Source organism: Dermacentor variabilis, chromosome 9, assembly GCF_050947875.1.
Source record: "Dermacentor variabilis isolate Ectoservices chromosome 9, ASM5094787v1, whole genome shotgun sequence".
Classification (NCBI taxonomy): Eukaryota; Metazoa; Arthropoda; class Arachnida; order Ixodida; family Ixodidae; genus Dermacentor; species Dermacentor variabilis.
This window is the reverse complement of record NC_134576.1, coordinates 114,074,815-114,100,742: the sequence shown is the minus strand read 5'-3', so window position 1 is coordinate 114,100,742 and position 25,928 is coordinate 114,074,815. Positions and strand designations below refer to the sequence as shown.

The 25,928-nt window shown below is 46.0% G+C and overlaps 1 protein-coding gene across 2 annotated transcripts; it reads left to right on the top strand.

The window, feature by feature from the left end:
• The first annotated feature begins 23 nt into the window (after positions 1-23).
• On the top strand, positions 24-22,628 carry LOC142557313 (uncharacterized). Of its 2 annotated transcripts, none has more exons than XM_075669049.1 (5): positions 24-542; positions 15,372-15,759; positions 17,945-18,191; positions 21,135-21,327; positions 22,375-22,628. In XM_075669049.1, the coding sequence occupies exons 2-5, from the start codon at positions 15,503-15,505 to the stop codon at positions 22,578-22,580; spliced, it is 903 nt and encodes a 300-aa protein (XP_075525164.1). In that variant the 5' UTR covers positions 24-542; positions 15,372-15,502; the 3' UTR covers positions 22,581-22,628. The 2 variants fall into 2 exon arrangements, with proteins under 2 accessions (XP_075525164.1, XP_075525163.1); XM_075669048.1 differs by lacking the exon at positions 24-542 and adding an exon at positions 6,891-7,038.
• Positions 22,629-25,928: the final 3,300 nt, after the last annotated feature.

The window sequence follows — 25,928 nt, the reverse complement described above, 5'->3', positions numbered from 1 at the left end:
GTCTGACGAAGGAGCCACAGAACACCTATACAAACTTAGAGAAGGGAAACTGTACCTTCCACAGTGCTACGGAAATAAGCGTAGCGGTGGCGTCGTGAACTAAAGTATGCGACCACGGGTGGCGCTGTACAACAGGAAACGGAAACGGGGTTTTGCACAGTTTACCAGGTGTTCTGTGGCTTTACTGGGTTTCTGGCTGCTGCGCCTTGATCGTGCTCCCGCGAGTTTAGTTGCTGTGTGGCAAACGTAACGCCTACATATGTATGTAGGCGCTACGTTTGCCACACAGCAACCAAACTGGCGGGAGCACGATCGAGGCGCAGCAGAATACATGTAGCACTGAGTCATATCGACTTAAGGCACACCCTCAACTGACTTTTAAGGGCATCCCGAGCGGTTTTTCGTTTATTACGCCGCCGTTACCCCGAGTTGTGCCGCCGCGCTCCAGCTGTTGCATTTCGTGTAGGGCTACTGACAGAATGCGGTTTCCAGGTGGCACGATGGCCTCGACTGGAATAAACGCTCACGACACCAAAGATTGGGTAAGCCTGAAAATATTTTATTTGCAGTTTACAAGTACAACAAAAAGCACACGTCTACGCATCCACACAAACGCGGTTACATAGTCAAGAACATAGTCAAGAAATGGCTCATTAATAAGGGTAGCACAAACGCACAAGAAAGAAGACCTAAGCTACAAAACGTATGGTCGGCTGCTAAGTATAATAATTTCCCTGTCACCGCGTGTCACTTTTATACAGCATTTTTACAGCACTACCAGGCCGGGTAGTTTGGCGGAAAGAACGCAACAGCTTACGGCCGTCAGCTGCCTCTTCCTTACGGGTGTCATAATTATCCTAATCTCCGCATCAACGTCGTGCAAGTCCGCATACAGGTATCTGTATCTGAACCATATGTGCCAGCTTAATACATGTGTAGTGAAATTATGATAACCACTGCGTCTTATCAAACGTATTGGTTTTGCAAATGCGCATTACAGCTGACGGAACGACATACTGTAAGTGAAGCACAAGAGAACAAGGACAAAAGGAGGATACAACACTTGAAGAAGAAATGAAGAATTAGTAGGCGTACAGAACAAGCGATGACGGAGAACACACAATGATGCATCGAGTGTTCTGTGACATCGGTTTGCGTACTTACGGTGTTATGGAGATCAACGGCATAAAAACGTACCTTCAAGCGTACTCCCTCAACCTCCGCCGCATTCGTTATGATAATCAACGCCTAAACAAAATGAGGCACTATTTTTTGCCAAGAGTAGACCTCTTTACAGCAAGTCTATGTAGTGACTCGCAGACGAAACCAGCATGCTTTCGAAAATGTTTTACCGCCGTAGTATTCGAACGCCAACGGCCAGGAAAACACATCGATACCAATAGGCTGTCGGCTGTCGGTGGTTAATCAAGTACAAAAACCTTGACGCTATGACCAAAAAGCAGCTTCAACAATCAAATTTAAAAAAAATCAACTGCCTATTTGCCTGAGGTAAAAAAGCATCCTTAGACACCTCGATTGTTTATGTCAATGGTTTGTGTAAAGTAAAAAATTCAGCATGTTCAGCGCCCCTAGCAGAGAAAGCACAAATTAAAGTATTCGACCAAATTACAGTAGCTCCACTTGCGCGCTTACGCTGAAACGCGCCTCGATTGATTTTTCGCCCTCTGTGGCCATTTGGTGAACTTGAGAGTGTGCGGGGCCTGAAGGAGCGTTGCCGCGCACGCCGCTGTGCCATCACGTGATTGCTGAGAGAGTGTGAGGGGGAGAGGCCACAGCTGCGGCGGCGCAACTGTTGCTATGCGCAGCTGTGCCATCACGTGATTGCTGAGAGAGTGTGAGGGGGAGAGGCCACAGCTGCGGCGGCGCAACTGTTGCTATGCGCCGCTGTGCCATCACGTGATTGCTGAGAGAGTGTGAGGGGGGACAGTCCACATCTGGCACCGTGCCAGGGCACGGACAGACGGACGGACGGACGGACGGACGCCGCGAGTATGAGCCATTAAAGGCTTTCGCGTTAAAATTTCAAGCCAAACGCCGTGTTCCCTTCTCGTCGCGGGCGCTGCGCTCCCAGCCGTAGAGTCGACGTATATCGTGCAACTGTGCTTACGTAGATGGCAGCTGTGCTGTGACGTCGCCCATGTGGTGACACGTGACTTCGAGAATTATTCAAGGCAAGCTCAGTTATTTGTATCAATCTGTTGCTTCAATAGACGAATTAAAGTTTGGAGAAGTAATAAAACGAAGAAACCAAATGCCTGTGTGTGTTTGCTTTTCTTCGTACCGTAGCAAGAACGATGTACTTTGATGTCTGCTTTTTCCCACGTCGTGATGACGTCGTGATGTCGCGCGCGCAGAGAACGAAACTATCTCACTTTCTATCGTGTTCCAGCGTCGCCGCGATCGCGCTCTTTCGTCCTCTTACGCCTGACTCGTTGCTCGTGATTGTGGCACGGATCAGGGGGGCTATTCTGTAAGAGTCCACCTAGTGGACTATCCATTTCGGCCTCTGCTGATTGGATGCAGCTGTACCGGAGGGGAGGAGACGGGCGGCCCTAGCCAATCAGCAGCGGCCGAAATGGACAGTCCACTAGGTGGACTCATACAGAATAGCCCACCAGGTGCTCTCGTGCAGAGCGCGCAAAACCGTCGGGCGCGCGAAGCGAGAGAAAGGTTCGCGCGTGAGACCGTCACCGTATGTGAGCCACTCAGCAAAAAACCAGAAAAAGCGAGAGAAAACAAGAGAAAAAGAAGGCGGGCACTGTGACGAACGCGTCACGCGATACTCCGGCTCTGGTACGGAATGACGCAGGGAAGGAATTTCGCTTGCCGTGGCTAGACGGGGCCAGTGGAAAGAGCGTCTATGCTGGCGGTGACGCTCGCCTCCTGAAATGATGGGTTGGCGCCACTTCAAATGTTGCTGTCTCTGCTATTATTGAACTAATATGAAATTTTTTTTTGTCGCTTAACAGCTCTATAGGGCACATAACTTCAACTTACAACCGAAATTTGCTATCTGCCCTGGTGAGGGGCCTTTTAAGATATACACCCTATTACAATTCCTAATTGTCTGAAGAAACTGCCCTGGGGCATGCAACACGCATTTTTTCTTTTTGTGAACATTTTACTTATGTGACGCCAACTACAGCGGTAAGGGAAGAATAAAGTGACAGAAGCTGGAAAAACGAGTTCATGTTATAATGTGTACCGGGAACTAAAGTAATTCCTTGCCTGATGATAGAAGTTCGACAGCACGTCACACACCTGTAACACCTGAAGGCGAAAGCCTGCTTGACACGTGGTAATACAGGAAGTTATACGATCGGAGGAGTCAGTCTTCCTGCAAGACAAAACCGCAGTGTGAAGTAAACGTATGGCGCTGTAGGTCGACCTCCTCAGCGACACATGCAAGCACTTAAAGCACTACCTACCTATTCCTTAATTCGTTCTCTCTTTCTTTCCTTCTTTCTTTCTTTGTTCTTTGGTTGGTTCTTTTTAGTTGATTCTTTCTTCGTTTCGTCAGTGTGAGCCTACGATGGCGGCTGTCTCCCGCGCGCAAGGGAGGAATGCTGGGAGGAAGCGTGCCGTCCACTGTAGCGCTCAAGGTACTGGGGGCAGGAGAGGTAGAAGGGGGGGGGGCGGCGTGTACTCCCGCTGCAGCTGCTTATGGCGCGGCCACGCGGGCCCTACCTTGAAAACAATCTTCAGGCACGCGCAAGGCGCCGGGAGGCGGGGAGGGATGGCGGGGGGGGGGGGGGCGTTGTAATTCGGCGACTTCTGCGTATGGCATGACCACGCGGCCCTAACCTGGAAAGCGAACCGCGATGAGTATAGAGTTTCTTGCTCCGTGGTTTAGGTGCACGGAAGGCTCCATGTTTCGCGTGCGCTTTGGTCTCAACGTTTAGTTTGCGTTGAAGCGAGAGGCAGCGCGACGGTCAATTCGCTCGCGGCAGCTTCCGCGCTTCCTCACTCCCGCGTTTTGAGTGCGAGTTTCCGCGGTAGTCGAGTGAGATGCGCTCATGATTGCTTGTTCGGAAGTGACGCTGTGCATGTTAATGTAGTTAGCAACAAAATGTTGCCAAGCTTATACGGCCGTAAAATTTACTATCGTTAGTTCTTATACCTGTTTAATAATTTGCTATCGTAATCGATGCTTTGCCTTTCGGGTGAAACGACGGCTTTTTATTATTTAGACAGACAAAACATTCCAAGCATGACAACTTCTGAACCACTATTGGGAACATTGTTTTAGTGCTATAGCAACTATATGGACACTCCAGGCGCATTTCTGTCGTCGCCGTTGGCAGGTTCTGTATAAGTGAAAGCGCGTGGGGGTGAGCCGGCGAACGCGGTTCATTCTCGCGTGCGCTAGCGAGGAACGCGGCCCAGATGCGTGCCCTATTCTTCCGCGCGCGAGGCAGCGGTGTAAGGCGATGGAGGAGGGGCGTTCTTATCCGGCGGCTGCTACGGTGCCTCGGTGTCCTCCTCGCCCGCCGCTCCGTACAGAGTGGAGACAACCGCCGCGTCTCCTACGGCGTTGGCCACGCGAATTGCGGACGCCGCAGTAGACGCCTTTGGCGGATGCCATATGGACGTGTTGCCGGCGGTCGCGTCTTGAAAGTGGTCCCCGACGTGGCTAAAGTGCGCGCCGGCGCGGGCCTCATCTTCAAAGCGATTTACAATGTTTGCAGATTGCGCGTAGTGCCGGTAGCTTCGTATGCGTTGTGCTTTCGACATTTCGCACGCGTTCAAGCTACAGATGCAAGTAGGTCAATTACCTCGCGGCTGCTACCGTGATTCCTAGCTCCAGCGCTTTAACAGACACTTTCCGCTGTCATCGAGCGATGTGTGTTCATGTTTACCTGTGCGCGCGTGACACCGTGCTGCTTAATTTAGTTAACACACGTTGACGGGCCAGTTGGTTTGAATCCATGATAGAATGTGTAAGCACGATTGAACAAAGACGTAGAAAGAAGCTGACAGACAAAGACAGCGCTGTCTCCCTATGTTTCTTTCTGCGTCCTCGTTGAGCCACGCTTAATATTCTATCATTGTTAATTTAGCTAGTAGGCGAATGTTTACAAGTTTATACGTCCGAGAAAACTACTATCCTTATTTCATACTGCTACCTACTAATGTGCTATCGCAATCGGTGCTTCGCGTTTCCCGTAGAACTGCGAAGTTCTTGTGCGCTTCCGGTTTTGTGGTCTCTCAAAGGAGTCATTTTCTGAAGCGATCCTAGAGGGGCTACTTACGGAGTGCAATCAAAATCACTATAATTTACGCATTACCGCGGCTAACCATTGCCGATGAATGGAGAAGCGAAGCTGCGAAATGAGATTTATACCGTCATACGGCTTTAGCAAATGTGGCAAATTAAAAAAATAGGTAATCTGTTCACCCTTGTTGCTAAAAAGGCTGTCGTCGATGCAGATGGAGGAGAAGCACAATTGCAAATTTTGAAGAAGCAAGAAACGTTCATATATTTGGTGTGTGTACCACAGAGCTAACATATGTAATATTGCCCATATCGGCTGAGTTTGGTTCTGCTGAGTTTGGTTCCTGCGTTGCTAACGAGTGTACAGGCTGTCGTATTTATACAGGTTGTCCCAGCTTCCCTACACCAATATTTTAAAACACAGGGATCATTATACGACCAAATACATGTTTTCGCGTTTGTTTGCTGAACGACCAGTATTTTTCTAAGCGCTGACAGCCGGGTATTAGTTCATTAAAATGAATTAGTGAACTTTTTAATTCTTCTTGGTGTCCAGATGCCATATAAAGATCTGAGAGGATCCTCAGACACGCAAAATATAGATGCTTTAAAGGAGGTAAAGGCCATATGTTTATTTTTCTAGCGAAGAAAGAAAGCGAAATATGAAAACCAGAATCCGATTGTCTACTCCCGTGTAAGGGCTCGCAAAACCACAATAGAATCTCAGTTGAGAAGCAAGCAGTTCATCTGAGGCTCACGGTCATGGCCGCGAGCTCTCTCCATCTTGGTGCTCAAACACCGCCGGGAGGAATTGGGGATATGTGAAAAGACAAATGTTCCGCTGTTCTCGCCCCTAGGCCCAGAAGCAGATGAACAGCTTGCTTTCCAATCAAAATTAATGGCGCTGCTGTACCTTGAACGAGGACGCTTAGGCACATAGCATATTTATACTTCGTGGTCCCTCTGCAATGGACGGGAAAAATGAGGACGTGGTGCGTACCTTGCTGAAAACACCTTTTTGACATATCTTACGATTATCTATGACCCCCTAATTCACATTTTGACTATTAGAAGACATACAATGTTAGCTAATCGTTTCTAGTTAACTATGTGGATGTCCGAGACTAGAAATTACTGGCGGTGCCTCAACTGGGCTCCGAGAAATTTGAATTTGTACTACCTCGCGTAGCATGGTCCGTCTTTCAATATAGGTTCGTTCGTGATAGCTGGGACACAAAATGGATCGTAAGCTTTCAATGTTTGGGAGGTATTCGACAGAAGTATGAACTTTGGTCTTGTCATCCACTTCTTAATGAGGGCATCAGTATACGCATTGTTAGAAGAAAGGATCTCAAGGCAAGCAACGGTGACCGACTTGCGTTGGGGGTTAAACAAGAAAGAAACAAAGAAGGTGGAAGGTGTTATCTCCGCCGAATCAGTCCATTCACAATGGAGCTGATAACACGAGACTAATGAACAGCATATAGATTAGTCTCACTATGGTCACAACCTTGCACTTATTATCTGATTACGGTGAACAATGTAAAGAAAAAACAACAATGCTTCTGATAAGGTCTTATAGTTGCGGAGCGTTCGGCAATGGGCGAGCGTAATGATAGGTGTGCCGATTGCATGCAGATAAGCCAGTAGGGAATGATGGATGCATGACCGTTAAGCAATCTGTGGGTGGCAATAGCAGTCTGCGTGTCACTGCAGCAAAGAATTCCGTTTGAAGCTGAACGCGTCTATCAAGTCCGAGGCCATCCGCTGCCAGTAACATCAGGCTAGTGGAAAAGTCATGGGTGAGAAACTTCGCACGCAATTTTAAACGTAAAACCGACAGTAGGCTTGCTTTAGCGGATTTACTCAGTTTCAAATGAGAATAATGAGTAATGTTTTGTCTTTTTGCGCAGGAAAATACTAATTCCGTGTGTTTTGTTTCTAATTTGTACGAAGTTTTAAAAATACTGCATGAAGCTAATGGCCGGTTTAGGTGGTTCACCCAAAGACGTATGCGCTATTTGGAGAAGATAAATGCCATGTCCACTTGGCTGCTCAAAAAGATTCAACAGGGAAGATTTTAATTGAACTTAGGGAACATGACTCTGAAGACGCGTATTAGTGAATTCATGTCCGCTCAGCAAAAATCCTAAAGCTACTACCATATCCGAAGTAGCCGTCCCAAATATCTGCTATATCATTCATTAGGGGTACAGTTTCCATAATCGCGAACTGTTTGATGCACGCTTTGTGTACTGTTAGACAAAACACCAACGTATTTCGTCGCGAACATTGAAGCGGCACATCTTCAAAGTGGTGCTTGTGTTACCAACCCTCTTACATATTTCAATACTGCTCGATTTAAATTTCACACTTGAAACGCGTGCCGTAAAGTGAATAATCAGAATCTTAATGAGCAAATCTTCTTAATTAGCCATTTGGATATTCTGATTTAGCATGCAGGTAAGTTTCACCTGTTCAGTAAGTGCACCAGAAAAGGATATACAGCGCTAAGTGTCATCGGCGATTCATTTTAAGTAAGTTCGAGAAATAAAGAAGGAGCTGGCGGAGCACCGGCCTTTCATTGAAGACACAGAAGCAAACTTTTTGAATTGGTGATGCAAAACCACCTCAGTGGTGTTGTCACAGTCCTATCTGTTTTCTTATGCTGTGATTCGTACGATCTCAGCTTTGCTATGCACTATATTCACCACTAAAGTAGCCGAATCTTGGCATTTCGAATGTGCTGTAACAATTCGCGCAGTGTTTGTTACAGTAGTTCTCTTTAAGGTCAATAAACACATGTGTTCTTGGCAACTGTATAGCAATTTCTGGCCCATTGGTCCTTGATAATGTAACAAGTTTTGCTTCACAAACTTCAATGTGAGAGCAGTGTACATGCGCTTTATGGTTCAGGAATCAGAAGTCTGAAGCTGCTTGAAAGTGATTGCATTCAAGCATGAAAGACGGTGGAGCAACCTCTTATATGTAGCTATGTATAGATGGCATTATCTAGAGCATTTCCTAGGGCTAGCTACAGCACAAAATACTTCTCGAGGTATAAAAATTAACTCGCCATCCCGACTCTGCGAAAGTAGATGTCCAAGGAAGCTGTTGTAAACCACCCCTACAACTACTGATGGGGGTATGCAATGCCTTATGGCTTTAGAGTAATGGCAGTAATACTATCTTACAGTAATGGCAGTAATCATAATGTTGACAGCACATCATTGCCCATAGCGTGCTGCAAGAAGAACGAAACCAGTTGCTACGCTGGTTAATTTGTACAAGAAAAGCTAGTGACATCACTTACCCATATCATAAGCTTCTGTAGCCGTGGCAGCTTGGACTACAGTAATTTTGACCGGGAAACGTATGCGGGAGCGCTACATGCTTCGGATTGTTATGAGGAGCGCCTTATGATCACTTTGTGGTTCGGATGCTTGTTTTGAGCTTGTTCTTCATTGAAATGAATGTTTCGTATGTTGTATGGATGATTCTAAGGAATGTATGCACTGTTCGCTTCATTTTGCTGAGTGCTTGTAGCTTCTGCCGTATTGCTTGCTGATGAGGGCATGAGCACTTTGATGAGTCACTGCTTGTAGCCTTAGCCTCAAGGGGGTATGAGCCATTGCTCTGCCCTGCACTCTCCCTGGGATCCGCCCACCATTGTTTTGCAGCGAATCTGTATATGGCCATGGTTCTGTGCATTTTTGTCGTCCTTGAACAAAACTATCATCATCAATGGCGTATACCTCCATGAGCAAGCAAAAACTGCAATGATTCATAGCCCCGTAAGACAGAAGCTACAAGCACTCAGAAAAGTGAAGCGAATAGGGCTTAAATTCTTACTAATCACGTATACAACATACAGAACAACAGGTCGAATACTGTCGTCATCAATGGCTCATACCACCGTAAGCAAGCAAAACATGCAATGACTCATAGTCCCGTAAGGTTCGTGGCTACTCACTTTGCGTGAATTAGCTGATATGACACCTCTGTTGTCGTTGGCGGTGATTTCAATGTGGATGGGTGGTAACAAAAAGGGAGTGGTTTACGCGTTGCGTATTGCATACATTACCCTTGCGATGCCACACCTATCCGGCCCAACTGACCACCCAGTGGCGTACGTTCATCGATTTGACATTATCAAAGAATGTGATTGCGGTTGAGATTGAAATAATGATGACAATAAATGAGTGTGCATACCTTTCGACACGATGACGACCCATCAAGACAATAAATGAGTTCACACCTTAGTTCAAAATTATGTCTCACCTTCGTGTCGTGTGCTAAACACCTTCGCTGGTCAACCACCTTCACAGAACGGAATGGCTCATGATTTTTTCTATCGACGTTACGCCTTGCAGAAGTCCCGGGATCCTAGCCATAGAAATCTCCACTGTAAAAAAAAAAGACGAAAATCTATTCATGCACATCTCATGCATACAACATACACCGCAAGAGGCATCTGTAAGAGAACTTATGAGAGCTCGCTAACATTGCTAAATTAGGCGTTTATCTTGTGCTGTAGAGTTCATAGACATCGCTCAAATCAAGCGAATATCACTCAAATCTGAACGAAAGCAGACGTTTGTCCTTGTAGGCAAGACATATTGATAAATGTTGAGCCGTGGTCGAGTATACGGTGAAAGTGAGTGCACTAGCACACATACGCTAACTTCAATAAATTTTATTTCCGACTGCACATAAACATCATTGTCATTATCAGCATCATCATTTGTTCTGTCTACTGCCGGATGAAGGCATATCCAACCGATCTCCAATGATTGCTGTGTTAAGCCCAACCTTTGACATACAAAATTGTTTGATCGCTTTTGACAGTACTGGCGAGAGTGAGGTACGAAGTATGCATGCCGATTGGGCGAGGAAGTAAGTTTGTCAAGTCTAAACTAGAAAAAGTGTTTGTGAATGTTGCAAAACGAGCATAGTTATTATTGCGAATACGATATTGCCTCTATCAAAACCTTTTCGGCAGCAACCATACTAAAAATAGTCAGAATCACTACTAGCTTTTGTATGTGACCCTGCTACCTATCTGCATGTCATTCCATGATTAACGACAAACCTTATATGTAAGTAGACAAGGCTCTTTTGTTGAAGAATCAGCGATAACATTCAAGAAACCTCAATGCAGTAGGCTTTCCCTGGGCGGAACACCTAGATAACAGACAATATGGTGAAATTAAATATCACACTATTACACACGTGATGTCCCTTATTTTTCACGCCGTGCACCCTTGATGAGGTGCGGGCCACACCTAATTTTGGTGGCATCACGCAGCGCACGGCTGCTCTCACCTGCACTGACCTACCTGCACTTTCTTCTTCGCTTTTGTACTCTCCTCCACCCCGCTTTCGTCACCCTCTCCCGTTTATAACTGCAGAATGGCATCCGTCCAATGAGAGTTCTCTTGAACCTGTTTCTGGTCGAAATACCCTAAGTGAGCGAAGTAGACAACTAAAGCTATAGTTTTGGAAGGCATTTCAAGTTAACTTCTTTGTGTTCGCATGCTTCGTGTCTAGGTGGTCGACTGCGCTTGAAAGTCGTGCGCAGAAACCATTGTAGAAACTTCAAGCAGATTCCTTGCCAGCTGTCCCTTCGCCTGCTCGGTCAATCACCGCATATTTGGTGCTTAATTAAGGGAGCTCATCATTTCTATAGCCTCGATAACGTGCACACTATAGCATGTAAGCAAGGTCTATTCGGTTATTATAAAATACAATCCAGATGTACTTTTCTCGTCTGCTTCTGGAGGGTGACAGTTGCGAATTGCCTGCTCGGCCAGTAAACGTGCAAGACTCCCGGAAAGCGCAGGACTTGACGAGTGAGGATGAGCGCCTAGCGGCTGGTGCCGTAGTTTTCTAGCGTCTATGATGCCTCAATGCAATTTGGTCGTTTCAAGAACCGCATGCTGCCACGACTACCTAAGGTGGTCGTGGAAGAATAAAATCGTCGGTACGCCAAGTGTTCAGAATTGATGAAAGAGAGACAGGATGTAATGCGACTTGGTTGATGCACTCTCCTTTTACTTTGTTTTTATTGTTCGTGAAATTAGAACGCGCCTACACCTTTCTTTCATAGTCTCCAACGATTTCGCGGTTGTATTTGCTCTATAACTTTAGAACTTTGGTCACTCGACGTTTAGTCCTGTTGTGCTATGTGCGCCTAATTCAGCGGCCATGACACCTTACTTTAACAATTCAGTTCTTCATCTCAACCTGTTCTTTGTACCTGAAACGACCACTATCTGATATAGATGTGGATTGTAGGATGATGATACATTTAACATAATTGTTTTTTATTTATTAGTGTATTCTTTTGAAGTCTCGCAACTGGTGCACAATCGCAGCTGTTGTGATCATTAGCGATGGCCCTTTCGTTGCATCCTTTGCTGTCGCAGCTGCTAACATTAATTTACCTATAGCAGCTCTGAAGGGGACACTATCGATTCGCTTGACGAGAAAAGCAATCAGAATTTCGCTAACAATAAATAACGCTAAACTTAGCAGACTGTACAAATTGTCCGTTTCTATTACTACTTCCTTGTCTTGAATTTCGCTCAGTCCGTTTATTTCCTCGCAAACTCGCTGAACTGCTCTGTTACATCACTTCGAGAAGCAACAGTGAGCTGCCAGCCGTCGAAGACGACAATTGTGAGGGAACGCTGTCCACCACATTGCGGCCATTACCTTTTGTATTCCATCCACAGGCACACACATACAACATATCTCATTATTACAATATCAATTTTACTGACACTGGAGCTGGTGTTTTCTCCGCCGGCGTGTTATGATCGATGCGTGGCGATGCAGAAACGACGAAGCCAAGCAGACGCACCATCGCCTTCTGCTCAGTCGGCTCTGCAGCGAAGCCAGCGCAGCGTTCCACCTTCCGCAGCTGGCATGAACGTCGTGCGCAAAAACACGTGTGCTCCTGTTGTACACCTGTGTGCACGTGTTGGTTCTATCTAAACAGACCGCAAAACTCAAGCTAGAAACGCGGGGGTTATTTTTTTTCCCCTCAATCCGATTTCGTGCACCAATGATGTGTGACGCCTACAGCGCCACTGGCGGCGCTGCTCGCTATGTCAGTGTACCTTCGGGAGCCATGTACAGTACCTCTATGCCAGTGTTGTGAAACGTCAGGGCGTTCACTTCGCTGCGAAGCCGAAGTTGTCTTGCGTGCTGTGTTGGGCCGACATGCCGCCCCTGCATATTGTTAGAAAACCGTCTGAGGAGGCCTGTGCAGGGTAACGCTATCTATACCTCGCTATCGCCCTTCGTGCAAACTGCGCACCGGCAAAAAAATGCGTGCGTATGCGTCCGACGAATATAGGAGATCGTAAGTCTGAACTGGAAAAGCTTGTTGAGAGACAGAGAGAGAAGGGAAGACGGAAAGGCAGGGAGGTTAACCAGACTGAGTCCAATTTGCTACCCTACACGTGGGGAGGGGAATGGGGAGTGAAAGAGAGAGAGAGAGAACTTAGGTGGTAGGATGTCTATAGTCGGGCACTCAAGTCTGTTGCCCAAAGGTAGCGAAAAAGCGCTCGAACTGCTTTCTGGGCTAAGGAACTGTGAGGCCAGGCTCCCAAGATCCCAAGCTTGTTGAGATCTATTGAAGCACAAGTAAGGTAGATACAAGGGCTGGCATCGAGACACGGCTCTCCTTTGTGGCGAGCTTGCAGACCCATATCAGACCACACCGGTTTGAGGACAATGGGAGAAGCTCCGATGGTGATCGTATTTTGCTTTTTCGTATAAACTGATAAGAAAGCCTGCTCAGTTGCATTGACGGCTACTACAACTACTTATGGGTAGTGATGGCGCAGTTGTCGACGTAGTACGGGCCCTTGATGTATCTATCAGTGACACTGTGTACAACGACGACTCGACCCACAGCTGGCGTCAGCGTCGTGTCGGTGGCCTGTTAAAAACTAAAGCAGGAAAATAATGCGGTAGAAGGACAAAAAGATAGAAACGCGTTCTTTTTCTTTACTATTTTACTTCTTAGAGGGACAGTAAAGAGGAAAATGTTGAGAGAAGATAATAATTTGCCCTCCGGGATAACCAGAGTACTTTTTATGATAAGGTGAGGCGCAATAAGCAAGAAAACACTCGAAAAAGAATACGAATGACAAGCACGCCTTGATGATTCTGCATTATCTAGTCAGCCGTGATGCGACAAATGCTTACTGCACCTGCACGGGCTTACACTCGCGGACAACTTTCTGTGGCAATGAAGGAAAAGCTACGGAGGCAAAGCGCGTACAAGTGAGAGCGCCTCTGAAAAGAGTTCCATGTTTTTATCCACGTTAGCTTAAGCTGTGGAAGAGAAAACATAAAACGCCTTATTAGCAACAGTAAAGTTATATAAAACACACTACTGAATGTAAAAGTTTGCCTATTTTGCGGCTTTTTCCTTCCGCGTCTGGAAAAACGCGAAACCGTCGCACGTGAAGCTGCGCCGACTCATTGTCTGTTCCAAGGAACCAAAAGCCCTGTGAAACGCTGGCGGAGTACTTGGCGCCGTAACATATGTGCAGCAGCCACGCGCCCATAGCTTTTCCTTCATTGCTACAGAAAGTTGTCCTGTATTGGATTGATTATCTCCAGGGCTAGTTGATATTCAAATTGTCCGCTGCTCTGTAAAGAATTGCAGTAGATACGACGCGCTCCCATATAGAGACAAGCTGTTACACCGTTGTGGTGTACCTAGCACCTCAGAACCTTCCATGTCGGAATTCATGTGCCCTGGCCCCGTTGTGGTCATGACGGCTCCTCTGCCTAACCTCTGCCGTGCCACCATTTCCTACCGGAACCACATGCTCTGGACCCCCTCTGCCTCCACTGCCATTCGGGAACAGAGCCTGTTGCGTTTCATACGAACCCTGACCTACGTCCAGCCTTTTCTATTGGCGGAAGAGGCAAACTTGGGCCCCCAGTATCCGACCGATAGCTAGACCCGCGCTTGCTATCTATTGCTAAAACTAAATTGCTTATACTGAACTACAACATATTCCAAACTTGGCAAGAAAAGTGAGCCTCGCTTGTTCCGAATTTTTCTTTTTCAAAACTGAAAAGCGCAAGAAGTTGAAACTACTGGTGCCAAACTTGCCTACCAGCAATGAAGCGTCGTAAATAAGGTATTCAATCACTGCCTTGTTATTTCGAAATGATTCACCGCTTCGTTTTACTCTCCCTCTAACAACACGTACAAACTAGTTGCACATCAAGATTTCGGGCCTGTAAGGGCCGGGCACGCCTTCATGATGCGCGGTCGCAATCGGCAGCTGCGGGTAAGCCTCGTCGACCACATTGAATTGCGTGAAAATTTCACGCGTCAGGTCAGCAGCTCAGTGTAGCCAGGTGGTCCATACATATAAGACGTTGTACGCCCGATTGCGTTGTAAATCGTTACGTCCCATGCTCAATGTAAAAAAAAATGATGGTCAATGGCTTCGCGCTCACGTTATGAACAGGCGAGTTTTCATAAATGAGAGCACGCACAGCTATGAAACATCTGGGTTATGTGAACGGCCTCTTCCAGTTTGAATAGGATATAAACCACCAATATCCTTTTACGTTATTCTTTAGAACTCCCTTTTAACTAACCCTCACGTTAATCATTAAGCTATCCTCGCACAGAGGAACGGTAGCTGTAGTATGAACCTTGCCGACGAAAATAGCTGTCGCTGGGTGAAATATAATACTGCTTGTCGCTATAAATCCATGCCGACGCTGCTCTTCTTCACCCACTTCTGATCAAATCAAGTCGTCATATTCTATAAAACCAATTTTATTTTTTTCTTTTGGGTTTGTACTCTTCTGAACGGTTATATGAGCATGCGCTGGATGTCATTTTTCCCCCTTTGCCTCCACATAGTCCAAATATCTGGCACAACATTGATTTGCGATGCGTGTTTCAGAACCATACAGGACTTGTAATGTTAACAAAACTAAACCGGACCTTTTTTGAAGCCCTAAGCTTCTTGCACAAAGAAAAATAAGCGAATAAACCAATCGATTGCACTAAAATTGGTAAATAAACTAATCGATTGCACTAAACTGTAGCCTTGGTAAGGTGTGGCTCTGCTCCTTTTCGTTGCAGGTTCGTCTCGTGCTTCATGCAAGTGCGTTCTGCTCTTTTGTCTCGCGGCTTTGGCTGCTGCCCAATTGAACCCGTGCCCTGCGCCCGAGTCCCTAAGTCCGTGCGGCTGCGACTTCACCGGGATAAACTGCATGAAGGCCAAGAGCGCCGCAGAACTGGCGAAGGCGTTCAGCGGTAAGGAGGAGACTGTGCACAAAACTCTGTGGCTGCAGAAGGCGCCCGTCGTCAAGATCGACAACGGAACGTTTGGGGAGTACGTCTTCGGCAAAGTGTTCGTCGAAATCTGCAACCTGACCTCCTTCGAGCTGTCGGCGCTGGCAAAGTCGGCCAAGTTTCTGTCGGAGTTGAGCCTATACGGGAACCAGCTGACTAGCATCGATTACAAAGGGTCAGTGTGACCAGCTCATCTTTCGCCTCAATCGCAAATATTTTTTTTTCTTTCACAGGGAATACGTTTTAATGCACGTGACGGCGCCAGAGCTGTCCTTCCGTCCTCGCTCAGCTTATTAAATCACTGGCCTTCGGCATCATACCATTGCACTTGTCTTGGATAAGTTCAGTGCATGTCGTTCGTGACGCTATGTGTATAGCTTCTCCTGAACGGCAAGCGCGATTTTTTGGGGGGGAAACGTGGTGTTCTTGAATACGGTACGTATCAAGAAAGCTTGTCAGGAAGCCATTCCCTATGCGTAAGCGCAAAGGTCATGTGGTAGACGTCTGTATTAGCCAACACACCTTATTTACGATGTACGTGCACAGTAAGCGCCAAACATTATTATAGCACGTGACACGCTGCCCTGAACACTCAATACGCATCGAACAACTTAAATAGTCCCCCAAGTGTTACTATCTGTTTTCTCAGCGCGTGTGGCTATCACGTCGTCGTTGGGAGGCTGTTAGAAATAATGGACGACAGCAGGTGGTGCGACCGATTAAATGCGATCGTAGTCACCGCATACGAACCCGATATGTAAGGCTATTAGCAACGCACGTTGCTGGCATTCCAATCAGGTTGAGGTGATGTAGTGGAGATGATAACGAAAATAAAATTTTTCCAGTGCCGTCATTGAGGTTGAAGTAACGCACATCCAGAAGTAAAAAAAAACAAGAAAACATGGAATCACACAGGCTAACCACTGTGCTACGTTGGTAAGCAATAACCTAACCTGCTATTTTTATCGCAAGCGTGATGTACTGACGCTCAGTAGACGCACCCTAAAACATGGTACGACCTCAAGTTTTCTTGGATTCGGCCAGGTCGCACAGCTGGTGTAGGTACTCTACATAGGTTACACAGTAACCACAGAATATATAGTAATTCTAGCCCCGGCAGATACAAGAACATTCTCATAAGCGTGCTGAAGCTACACCAAAGTCAAAAAGGATGCCGTTGACAGTGATGCTGTTTACAGAAGGAAGGTTTCACAAGTGACCCAAGGACACCTCTAAAATGCAGTGCGACAGTCTCGTGTTTTTTCTGAGTACTACTAAGAAAATAACTTCATTTAAAAGACAGATATAATTGAAAGGTACTTTCAACACGAGACTAGAGGGAATTATCACATGCACCGTGAATCACGTATACATAATTTATAACAGTCATGGGAAAGCCTTAGTTCGCGAACCCGAGCAGACCTGTTGAGCACGAGAAAGTTGGATCGGGAAATTTTCCAGATGGTCCACAATTATGTCGCTAACGCTCTTCCTCTAAGTATAATATTCCAGTTCATTAAATAATAATAACTAATTAGACAATCAGTCAAGATACAAAAAGAGTATGACTAGCTGCAAGCGAAGGACAAAAACATCACCTTGGTTCTGCCGAGCTACGTGAAACTTACACATTTTTAATCCTTTAACTGGCAAGATAAGAAAGACATCCTCACATGACGTGTTTTTATTGCTTGACTTCTTGTGAATGTTGTTCAAATACATACCAAATGAAATATGAAAGCGTTTCTCTGCAAACTAGGTAAGATACAGCAGGTCGAATATATTGTTGACCAGCTCGTCAGAGGCAAATGTATGGTCCAAAAGTTGTGTTTGATACTTGCTTTGGCTACGTAAATGTGTGTTCTTGAGATGAACCTCCATGGAAAAAAAATAACTATCTTAAATAAAGAGAATAATATTCTCATTAGCAATAACATGACCACCACGTCCGCTGAAACACCTTAAAACATCTGCTGCTGCTCACGCTCGATATTTTTGTGACTACCGTTGTTGAACAGGTACGTAAGTTAAGGTAAATTGAACGGCACTGAATAATATTTGGTTTTGTATAGTGTCTCCAGATATTTTTGTAAGGTCAAGAATATTGCTGAGCTGCCAGTTAAAGAGTTATTCATTGTCACAAATTGCGTGGGAAGCACAGACGAGGCCCTGGACACATGGTATACGTCAGTTGTTTCTAGAATTAACATTTTGTTGCGAATGCAGCTCATGTGTTTCCTACCTTTTCTTTCAGCGTCCCCGGGTTTTTCGCGCTATCTTTTTTCCCCTCAGCGTCAAACCTTACCAGCACGTTCATCTCTCAGTCACTCTGAAATATCCGTCTCGTCCTAACGACGCAGGATTGCCAACTTCGAGAAACTGCGCGTGTTGAACCTGGCCAATAACAACCTGGGGAATGTGCCCGCATTCGCGTTCAAAAACCCTTCACTGGAGACGCTGGTAATGAACGAGAATCCCATCACCAGCATCGGAGCGTTCGCCTTCAGAAACCTGCCCAAGTTGAAGGCTCTACAGCTGCGATCCATTCGCGTAAAGAAGTTGGCCGCTTACTCGTTCACCATCCCCAGGCATCATCCGAACCTGCAGGTAAGCACATGAACAGGCTGAACAGGACGCGTCTGGAGGTGTCTTGATCGTAGAAACGACTGAAATAAAAGCCATTTTGGCACCGCCATTAGCAAACGCTTGCTGCGTTCAGCATTTGCCTGTATTCCTATGAAGCTGGGTGCGGGAACCTGTGCTAACTTCGAGCTATAGCTTCACCTTATGGAAAGCTCACTTTTTTAATAGCTAAAACGAGGCTGTGACGCATTATAGAAAAGCATTTATTTAAGCTTTTCGTGGGACCGAAAATGAATTCAGGATTATATCATGTACGAAATTTGTGATGTCTGAAAGCGAATTTCAAGCAATATGGCATCATGATTTATTATAGCCTCGTGTGTTTTTATGAGGCTGCCAGAAGAAGCAAATGCTGCACACCGAAGTCCAGGAAATCTATCACGCCAAAACAACGAACAACATGACTCGGTACACTTTTCATATTTGTGAAAAGATACTTTCCAAGAATCATAGACGTGAAATTTTTGACGTTCTCGTATCTCGTTCAGGGCTTACGCGTGGAATACACAACATATAAAGAGGTGAACACTAAGTCATAAATTCGAAATTCCTAATCTTTTGTGCAGCTGTACGATGCCATGAATCTGAATATACAAGAAATGGGCTGGGATTAAATTTCAATGGGAAGATTTATCGGCTTTTGAAAGCATTACTACGAAAGTAAGCTTGAGGAAAGCCGCTTGTAGGTATGAGGGTTAAGTTTACGCAAATCCATGAATCGCTCATCATTTTTCCAGTAAAACTGTGCCGCGTACGAAGAAAGGATGAGGCGCAGAACCGATGAAGACGCAAGCACTCTGTCTCTGTCCGCATTGATTTGCGCATTCTTACTTTATGCTGATATTCACCGATTGGCCTGATAATGAATTAAATAATGGACGCTTCTAACTGTTCATTATATCCAAAGTGACTCATCTGCCATGTCGCATAGGCGCACGCCAGTGATAGCCCGGGTACTTCAGACGCGGCGTTTCACAATTTCTAGGTAACATTGTGAAAAGCACGCGAAGGGTCTGGTTACATAAATCGCACTTTGCGTGCTTTCCACAGCAGTTGCATTTCATCTGGGGCTCTTTCTACGGGATAACATCTTGATATATTGCAACACATGGACGCAAGCTTGCGTCAACTCAGATATTATGGCACTTGGTCCTTTCACTATGTGACATGCCATGTTTCTCTAGCGAGAGCAAGTTTTGCGCTGCGGCTGCTGGTCGCAGAATCTCGTCACAGCTGGCGCTGTAGCAAAATAGGTTCACATGTGCCGGACATCCCTGAAAGAATGGCGCCGTTCTTTGCGGCATGAAACTACACGTGACACTAACTTTTACATGGAATCCCGTAACACATACATATACCTTTCTTCCGTGTGGGACACACTATTTTATTGTTGCAGCAAATACAGGTCTACTCGTGGGCCGTTCTTGCCGTCGTTATGCCCTTGTATGGACGGTGGTTGCACGGCTCGCGCGTAGAGAGTTAGGTCGCTTCGAGGAACGCGCAATGCATTTGGGGCTGCAAGAACGACGCGGTGAAGTGCGCATAAATGTCAGTTTTAGAAGAGAGTTGCTTACGCTCCGCTCTGCTCACATTCTACGCACACCCGGCTTAACTACGTTGACTTTGCTCGTTTACCAAACGCGTCTCCCAGACACGACAGCGACATGCCTTCAGCCTCGCTGTCAAGCCACAACGACACGAAGTAAACATAAACACACCCTCGCGCCTACATCAATAAGATTTTTGTAGTGGAACATGGCAGCCATGGAGGAAGAAAAAAGAGGAGGGAGCATACCACAACGCGATTGGAGCCAAATCTGTCGGCCCAACACGTGATCGTCAGGTCAAAGTGCGCGGTTGGTTTTTGTATTCCCGCTCTGCAGGCAGGGCACCTGAACGAGCGTGCACCGAATAAAATGAATGAATATTTTATGTTTATTGGCGCAAGGGCCAGGTGTGGCCAAAGAGCGCTATTACCGAATAAAATCTACTGGCATATCCAGTGGGAATCAAGCGTCTTAGCAAATATGGATTCTTGCTCCGTGATCTCGACGCAACAGTTCACGCGGTGAGCTTCCACTGTGGCTTCACGGATCGTTCGCTTGCCAAGGATGGCCGCGTGAATTAATGCTTCCTCTCATATTTTTGCTTCCTCCATGGTGGCAGTGTTCTACGTTCCGCCACATCCTACGTTCTACGTCATCCCAGCGCTAAACTCTCTGCTTCATGTTTTGGCTTCGGCGTCGTCTGCTGCCGGTTCACGCGTGGTTCACTAAGAGAAATGGTGGGGCTGAAAGCTGTCGAGTACGTGTTCCGGGCCGGCTGCTACATAGCAAACTATTTTGTCAACTTTCACAACAGCTCAAGTATTCGCACGCATGTGGTGGTGCGTGAATTTCTCCCGTGGTCCTTCAGTGTTTATGAAGAATTCCTCGGCTCCTATTGCTTGGTTTCCCCTCAAGTCAACCGCGTTATCTATTTACCAAGTAGTCTCCTCCTCGCTCGTACAACTGCACCCAATCAGGAGCCGCCTAAATGGACAGTCCACTAGGTGGACTCTTACAGAATATCCCCCCTGGTATCTGCCAGGGTGCCGTTTCTATACTGCGCAGCGGCTGGCTATCTGGCTCAATCCCAAACGCATCGGCAAAACAATGGGTGCCGCTTTCACTTTCAACGCTTCGTTTTCGAGTGAAACTTTATTTTTCTTTGGCCGCGAATGCAAGCACTGATAGGAGTCTCTTCTCTAGACTAGGTAGCATTGCCTGCTACGTATGAAACGTAGTGTAGAGCTGTATGCACGAATACTCTGGTGGTGGTAAAATTTCGCATAGCGAGACCATGCTGGACAGGATGGGGGGATCCACGAGAGCCACCATTTTGCTCGGGCTTTGTGATCCCACGCAGATTTTGCTGAACGCTGGTCAACTGGAGAGCATCGAGGAGAAGGCCTTCCATGGAGTGGCGCCTCTTACACTGCGCCTCACGCTGAACAAACTGCGAGAGTTCAGCGGCCCGGTTTTCCAGCCTCTGATGGAAGCAATGGCGTTGAATGCGGAGCGCAACCGACAGTTAGGCAAGGCCAGGATCATCACCGCAGGTGAGGCCGTGCTATGGTTGTTTGTTCGACTTTCGTTATCACTTACGGATACCGCAGAAAATTCAGTAATCACATAAATTGTAATCTCAGTCTTGCTCATCTGTTTCGTGAAAAGCGACATTTTTCTCCCTCACACTTTGAATGAGATTAAGACATGGTGTACGGTGCTGATTCTTCTGAGCCTATTCTACAAGCAATTTAGGGCGTTCCCAATTGCCTGCCTTCCTACTAAGTTAGTAGGCGGAAACTCGAAGGATAACGGTGGAACTTAGCGGTGTAACAGCGGATGTCCTCGCCTTTTGCCTGTGTGTTTTACAATGTGTCTAGGACTATATGTTCACTGCATTTATTCGCTCTTCTAATTCTTTTCTAGGTTTTATGAGCCTGTTATATTTATTCTTAAAGCTATGTTTCGCCTTATTATTACTGTTGTTTTGAAGGGAGTAGATGCCACCTTTATATGTGGCTAAATATTTTAAAATTTCAATTTCAAAGAAAGATAAGATAGGTCCAAGAATGTATGCAGGCTCTGCATACATTTAGGTATAGCTATGCTATATTCCATGCCATGCTATTTGCGATGCTGTAATTGGGGGTTATATTTCTGCACTATTCTATGACTAATGTTACTGATACCCGATCTTACATTCTTGACTCAAGTTGTCCTCAGAGTTTTCAAAATGGCGGCCCACAAGCAACTGTCGTGAAACATAATACAAACATCGCACGCTTTTACCTCAACTCTTCTGAGACTATTAAATATTAAAGGCACAAAAGAATATCAAAGCTCAAACCAGAAAGTGGCGTAATTTTACTAGCGTGAATTTTTACAGGCAGCGTAGTGGTGCCTCTGCGATGTTCACGGCAGGGTAAAGGGTGCCAGAAATTTTGGCGCGCACACGTATATCGCATCCGCGTTAGTCGGACCCGCGTATAGTTAGAATAACGTCCGAGAAATCCGAGCACAAAGCTGAGCCTTGCAATCGCTATCAATGCTTCGCCCTGCTGGCTAAACTGGCATTTCTGTTTCTTACAACATCGGCACAGGTAACCGATTCACCTGTAGCGGCTGTGGTTTCTCCTGGCTCACGACCCTGCAAGGCCGGCCCGACATGATGCTCATGCTCATCGACTTCAGATGCCCTGGTAGAGTGGCCGTATGGAACGTGACCAACTCTCTCATCGGCTGTCCTCAGGACACACCGGGAACACACCGACGTCACAATGGAAAGAAGCCAGGGCGAAGGGCTTAGCGAAAGTGACGAATAAATGTTGACAAAGAAAGTCCAATCCCGTTTGAAGTTTGGTGTTGGAGCCTCTTTTTTTGAGCATCAAGATACACTGATGCTGAGAGCGCAAGAAGAAAAAAATAATGGAGATCCAAAGCAACATTTTGCGATCATTGTTTTGTTAACTAGTGTTTTGCGCGCATTAACCACGGCGTGATTATGAGTCACGGAAGTAGATGCTGAGTCCGGGATAAGTCTGACCGCTTGGGGCTCTTATATGTTCACCTAAATCAAAGTACACAGGCGTTCTTGTGTTTCGCCCCCATCGATATACGACTGCCGCCGCCTGGCAATGGAGAGTTTAGCGTGCCCGGCATTCTGGTTTGCGCAAGCGGATTACCACGTTAGCCGAAGCATGAGTGTGAGCGGCAGGATTGGTGGTGCTTCCTAATGGCACGGAACTTAGCAAGAGAAAAACAGAGCTAATAATGCCGTAACCAAGCGTGTTCTACTTCGATAACTAGCGTAAATTTTCAGCCACGGTGTAATCGTGAATGCCTTGCCTTTTTAAAAGGCATATTTAGAGCGCAGCTCTCATTGGGTCTTTTCCTGTGGCGAGTGTGGGCGTTGTACCTCGGCGTAGCTGAGCGAACGAGCACAGCGAAAGATGAACGTGAACGCGGGGCGTAGCGGGTAATGAAAGACTCGAGGAGGAAAGCGGGGAGGAGGGTATGGCGAAAGCGTGAGAACGAAAGCGTAGTGCGGCGAGAACGGCTACGAGACGGCGCGTGAGTAGCACGCGTCGTCTGAGAGGTCTGTCGGCGGCGGTTGCTATGAATCGCGCCCACGCGTCAAGCCTGTTTCACATGATGCGATTTTCGTCGCACCGGAAGTGCGATTTCCGTCGTTTGCGATGAAAATCGCAGTCGCAGTGCCGTCCCCCCGATTTTCGGCTGCGACCAACCGGTTGGTCGCACAGTCGCACCGTCGCACCGATCGCTGCGATTTTCCGTCGAAATTGCGCGGAGAGCTGTCAACGGAGCTATTTCGCCGGTTTGTTTTGGAAAATGGCGTCTCGCACGAAAAGTGCAATCGCGGAGACGTGGATCGTCGAATTCGGTACGTACGCGAAGGGAGAATAAAAAACTTGTACAGATTGCATTCTCCGATTACTATGCGTTTGTTGACACGCTACACAGCAAATGAAGTACATTTTCACGTTTGCTTCGTGCGCCTTTGCGAGTTGTCAGTGCTAGGAGGTGTTCGATCCCCAGCAGACGACGAGGTCGTCACAATTTTCTTTTGTTGAGTAGCATGCAAAAATCGCGCTTACGGAGCAGCTTGAATTATTTCAACCTCGGCAAGGGCAAATGACAAGACAGCAAAGTACCCGAAGTTTCAACGTTGCGCTGAACGCGGTACCGTTCAGTTGCATTTTCTTGTCGGTTTTCAAGCATGAATTTCCCTATGCATCTTGAAAGCTTATCTTGCCTCTTATTAAATTTGACAGAGCAAAAGTGTAGGCTATCGTAATGAATTTGCTACGATAGCATTAAATCCGTGGCTTGAATAAAATATTACATGCACGTTAAGTTGCACCTCTTCTCTGGAGAATTTTTTTTTCTTGCACAGAAACCAATAAACATTGGCTATGTTGCGGACTTTGTATCCTTACTGCATCTGTATTAACACTTGCTTTGAAAGGTAATTAACTCAAGAGCTAGTAGATTAAGTAAATTGCTTGCTATAGTGGCAAAGTGACAACGTACCCTCCTGCACAATTATGTAGAACTCGTGCAACAATGCGAAAAGCAGGCAAACGGCCTGTTCTTGTGGGGATAAAACAGTGTAAAACGACACGCTGAAGAAAAGTAAATCAAAACTGTGCAGTGAAGTCAGCCAGTGCAAGCAGTTCTTGCACGTTCACAGCGGATCAAGTGTGCAGAAACATTCATGCCTTACATGTTTCTAGTAAGTTTCTAATAAGTTTGTGATCACATATATTAGTGTGTAAATCCATATAACGATATCCGCTGCGATTATTATCTTTACAAGTAATGAAATACCATGCTACTTGCAAGAACATATATCACCCGAGGATTTTAGAACAAATTTCTGCATTTCAACTATACACAATATGTGGTTTATTCAATAAAAGACCACAAACTGGGCTTTTTTGCAATGACAAACTTATTCCAAACTTTACTTACATACAGGCAAGAAAAAAAATATAGACAGAAATATTCTTCAATTTGTTCACCTGCCACTGTGGCTATAGCATTCTGCTGCTAACACAAGGCGAGGGGTTGATTTGCCAGCCATGGAAGTCGCATTTCGATGGGAGTCATAGGTGAGAAAAAAAGCTCTTGCACTTAGATTTAGTCCATCACCTTTTATTGAACTCTTACACTTCAGAATACTATTGCATAGGGGGGCATGCTTATGCAAAATCTAACACCAATAGAAGGCAAAGGGCAGAATTGTAAAACAACCATCTTTCGTGATAATTCGAGTGTGTAAATATTCATTGCATCAATATGTATTGTTCAACAGCACTGCACAAATAAGCATGATCAGGTATAACAAGTACTCTGTCAGGAAGCTGGTTCTACAGATGTATAAAAGGCATGAATGCTCATACTATGTCGCACACATAGCACAAAGAAAACCTTTTTCAAGAGTTGTCCCTTCTGGCAGATATGAGTGGGCCATAAGCAGCAGAAACTTTATTGCAGGACATTGTGTAATACTGCTTATGAAAGAATGAAGAGAGTGAAGAGACTTTTAACAGCAGTACCTCATGCTGCTCTAGTAAGAGGAACGATGTGCAAAAACATTTCTGGCAGAGCACTTAAACAGTAACTTTCTGAAAGACAGAAAATTCCAGGTGAGAGTTGGAGGTACATTTGGCCCACACACCAACAACACGGGCATACTACAAGAAACACTACAGCCTATGGTGTATTACAGTCTATGGGAAAGCTATGTATACAGAAATCAAGAATGATGCAACAAGCCCTCGACAACACTGCAGACTTTCTTGGCCAGCCTGGCCTCTCGCTTTCTGATAAGTCAGCTCATATCTACGTCGGAAAAAAAATAAAGACTAGAATCAAGAACTACCCCAGATTGCACATTGTGATCCACATAGCTAGACAAATATGCCCGCAAGTCAACATCCACAAATCCTCAGCTAGTGTAAGCCCATGACGGCAGAGCCAGCACGTGGGTGAAACAATTATGCAATGCCTGGACGCAACTTCCACACCTGGTGAAAAGAATAATCTCGAAATAATGGGGGTGGACGAGTGGATACTATAGAAAATCGCAGATGCTGTGCTTGTGTCCAAGGTATGGTACGGTGTGAATTAC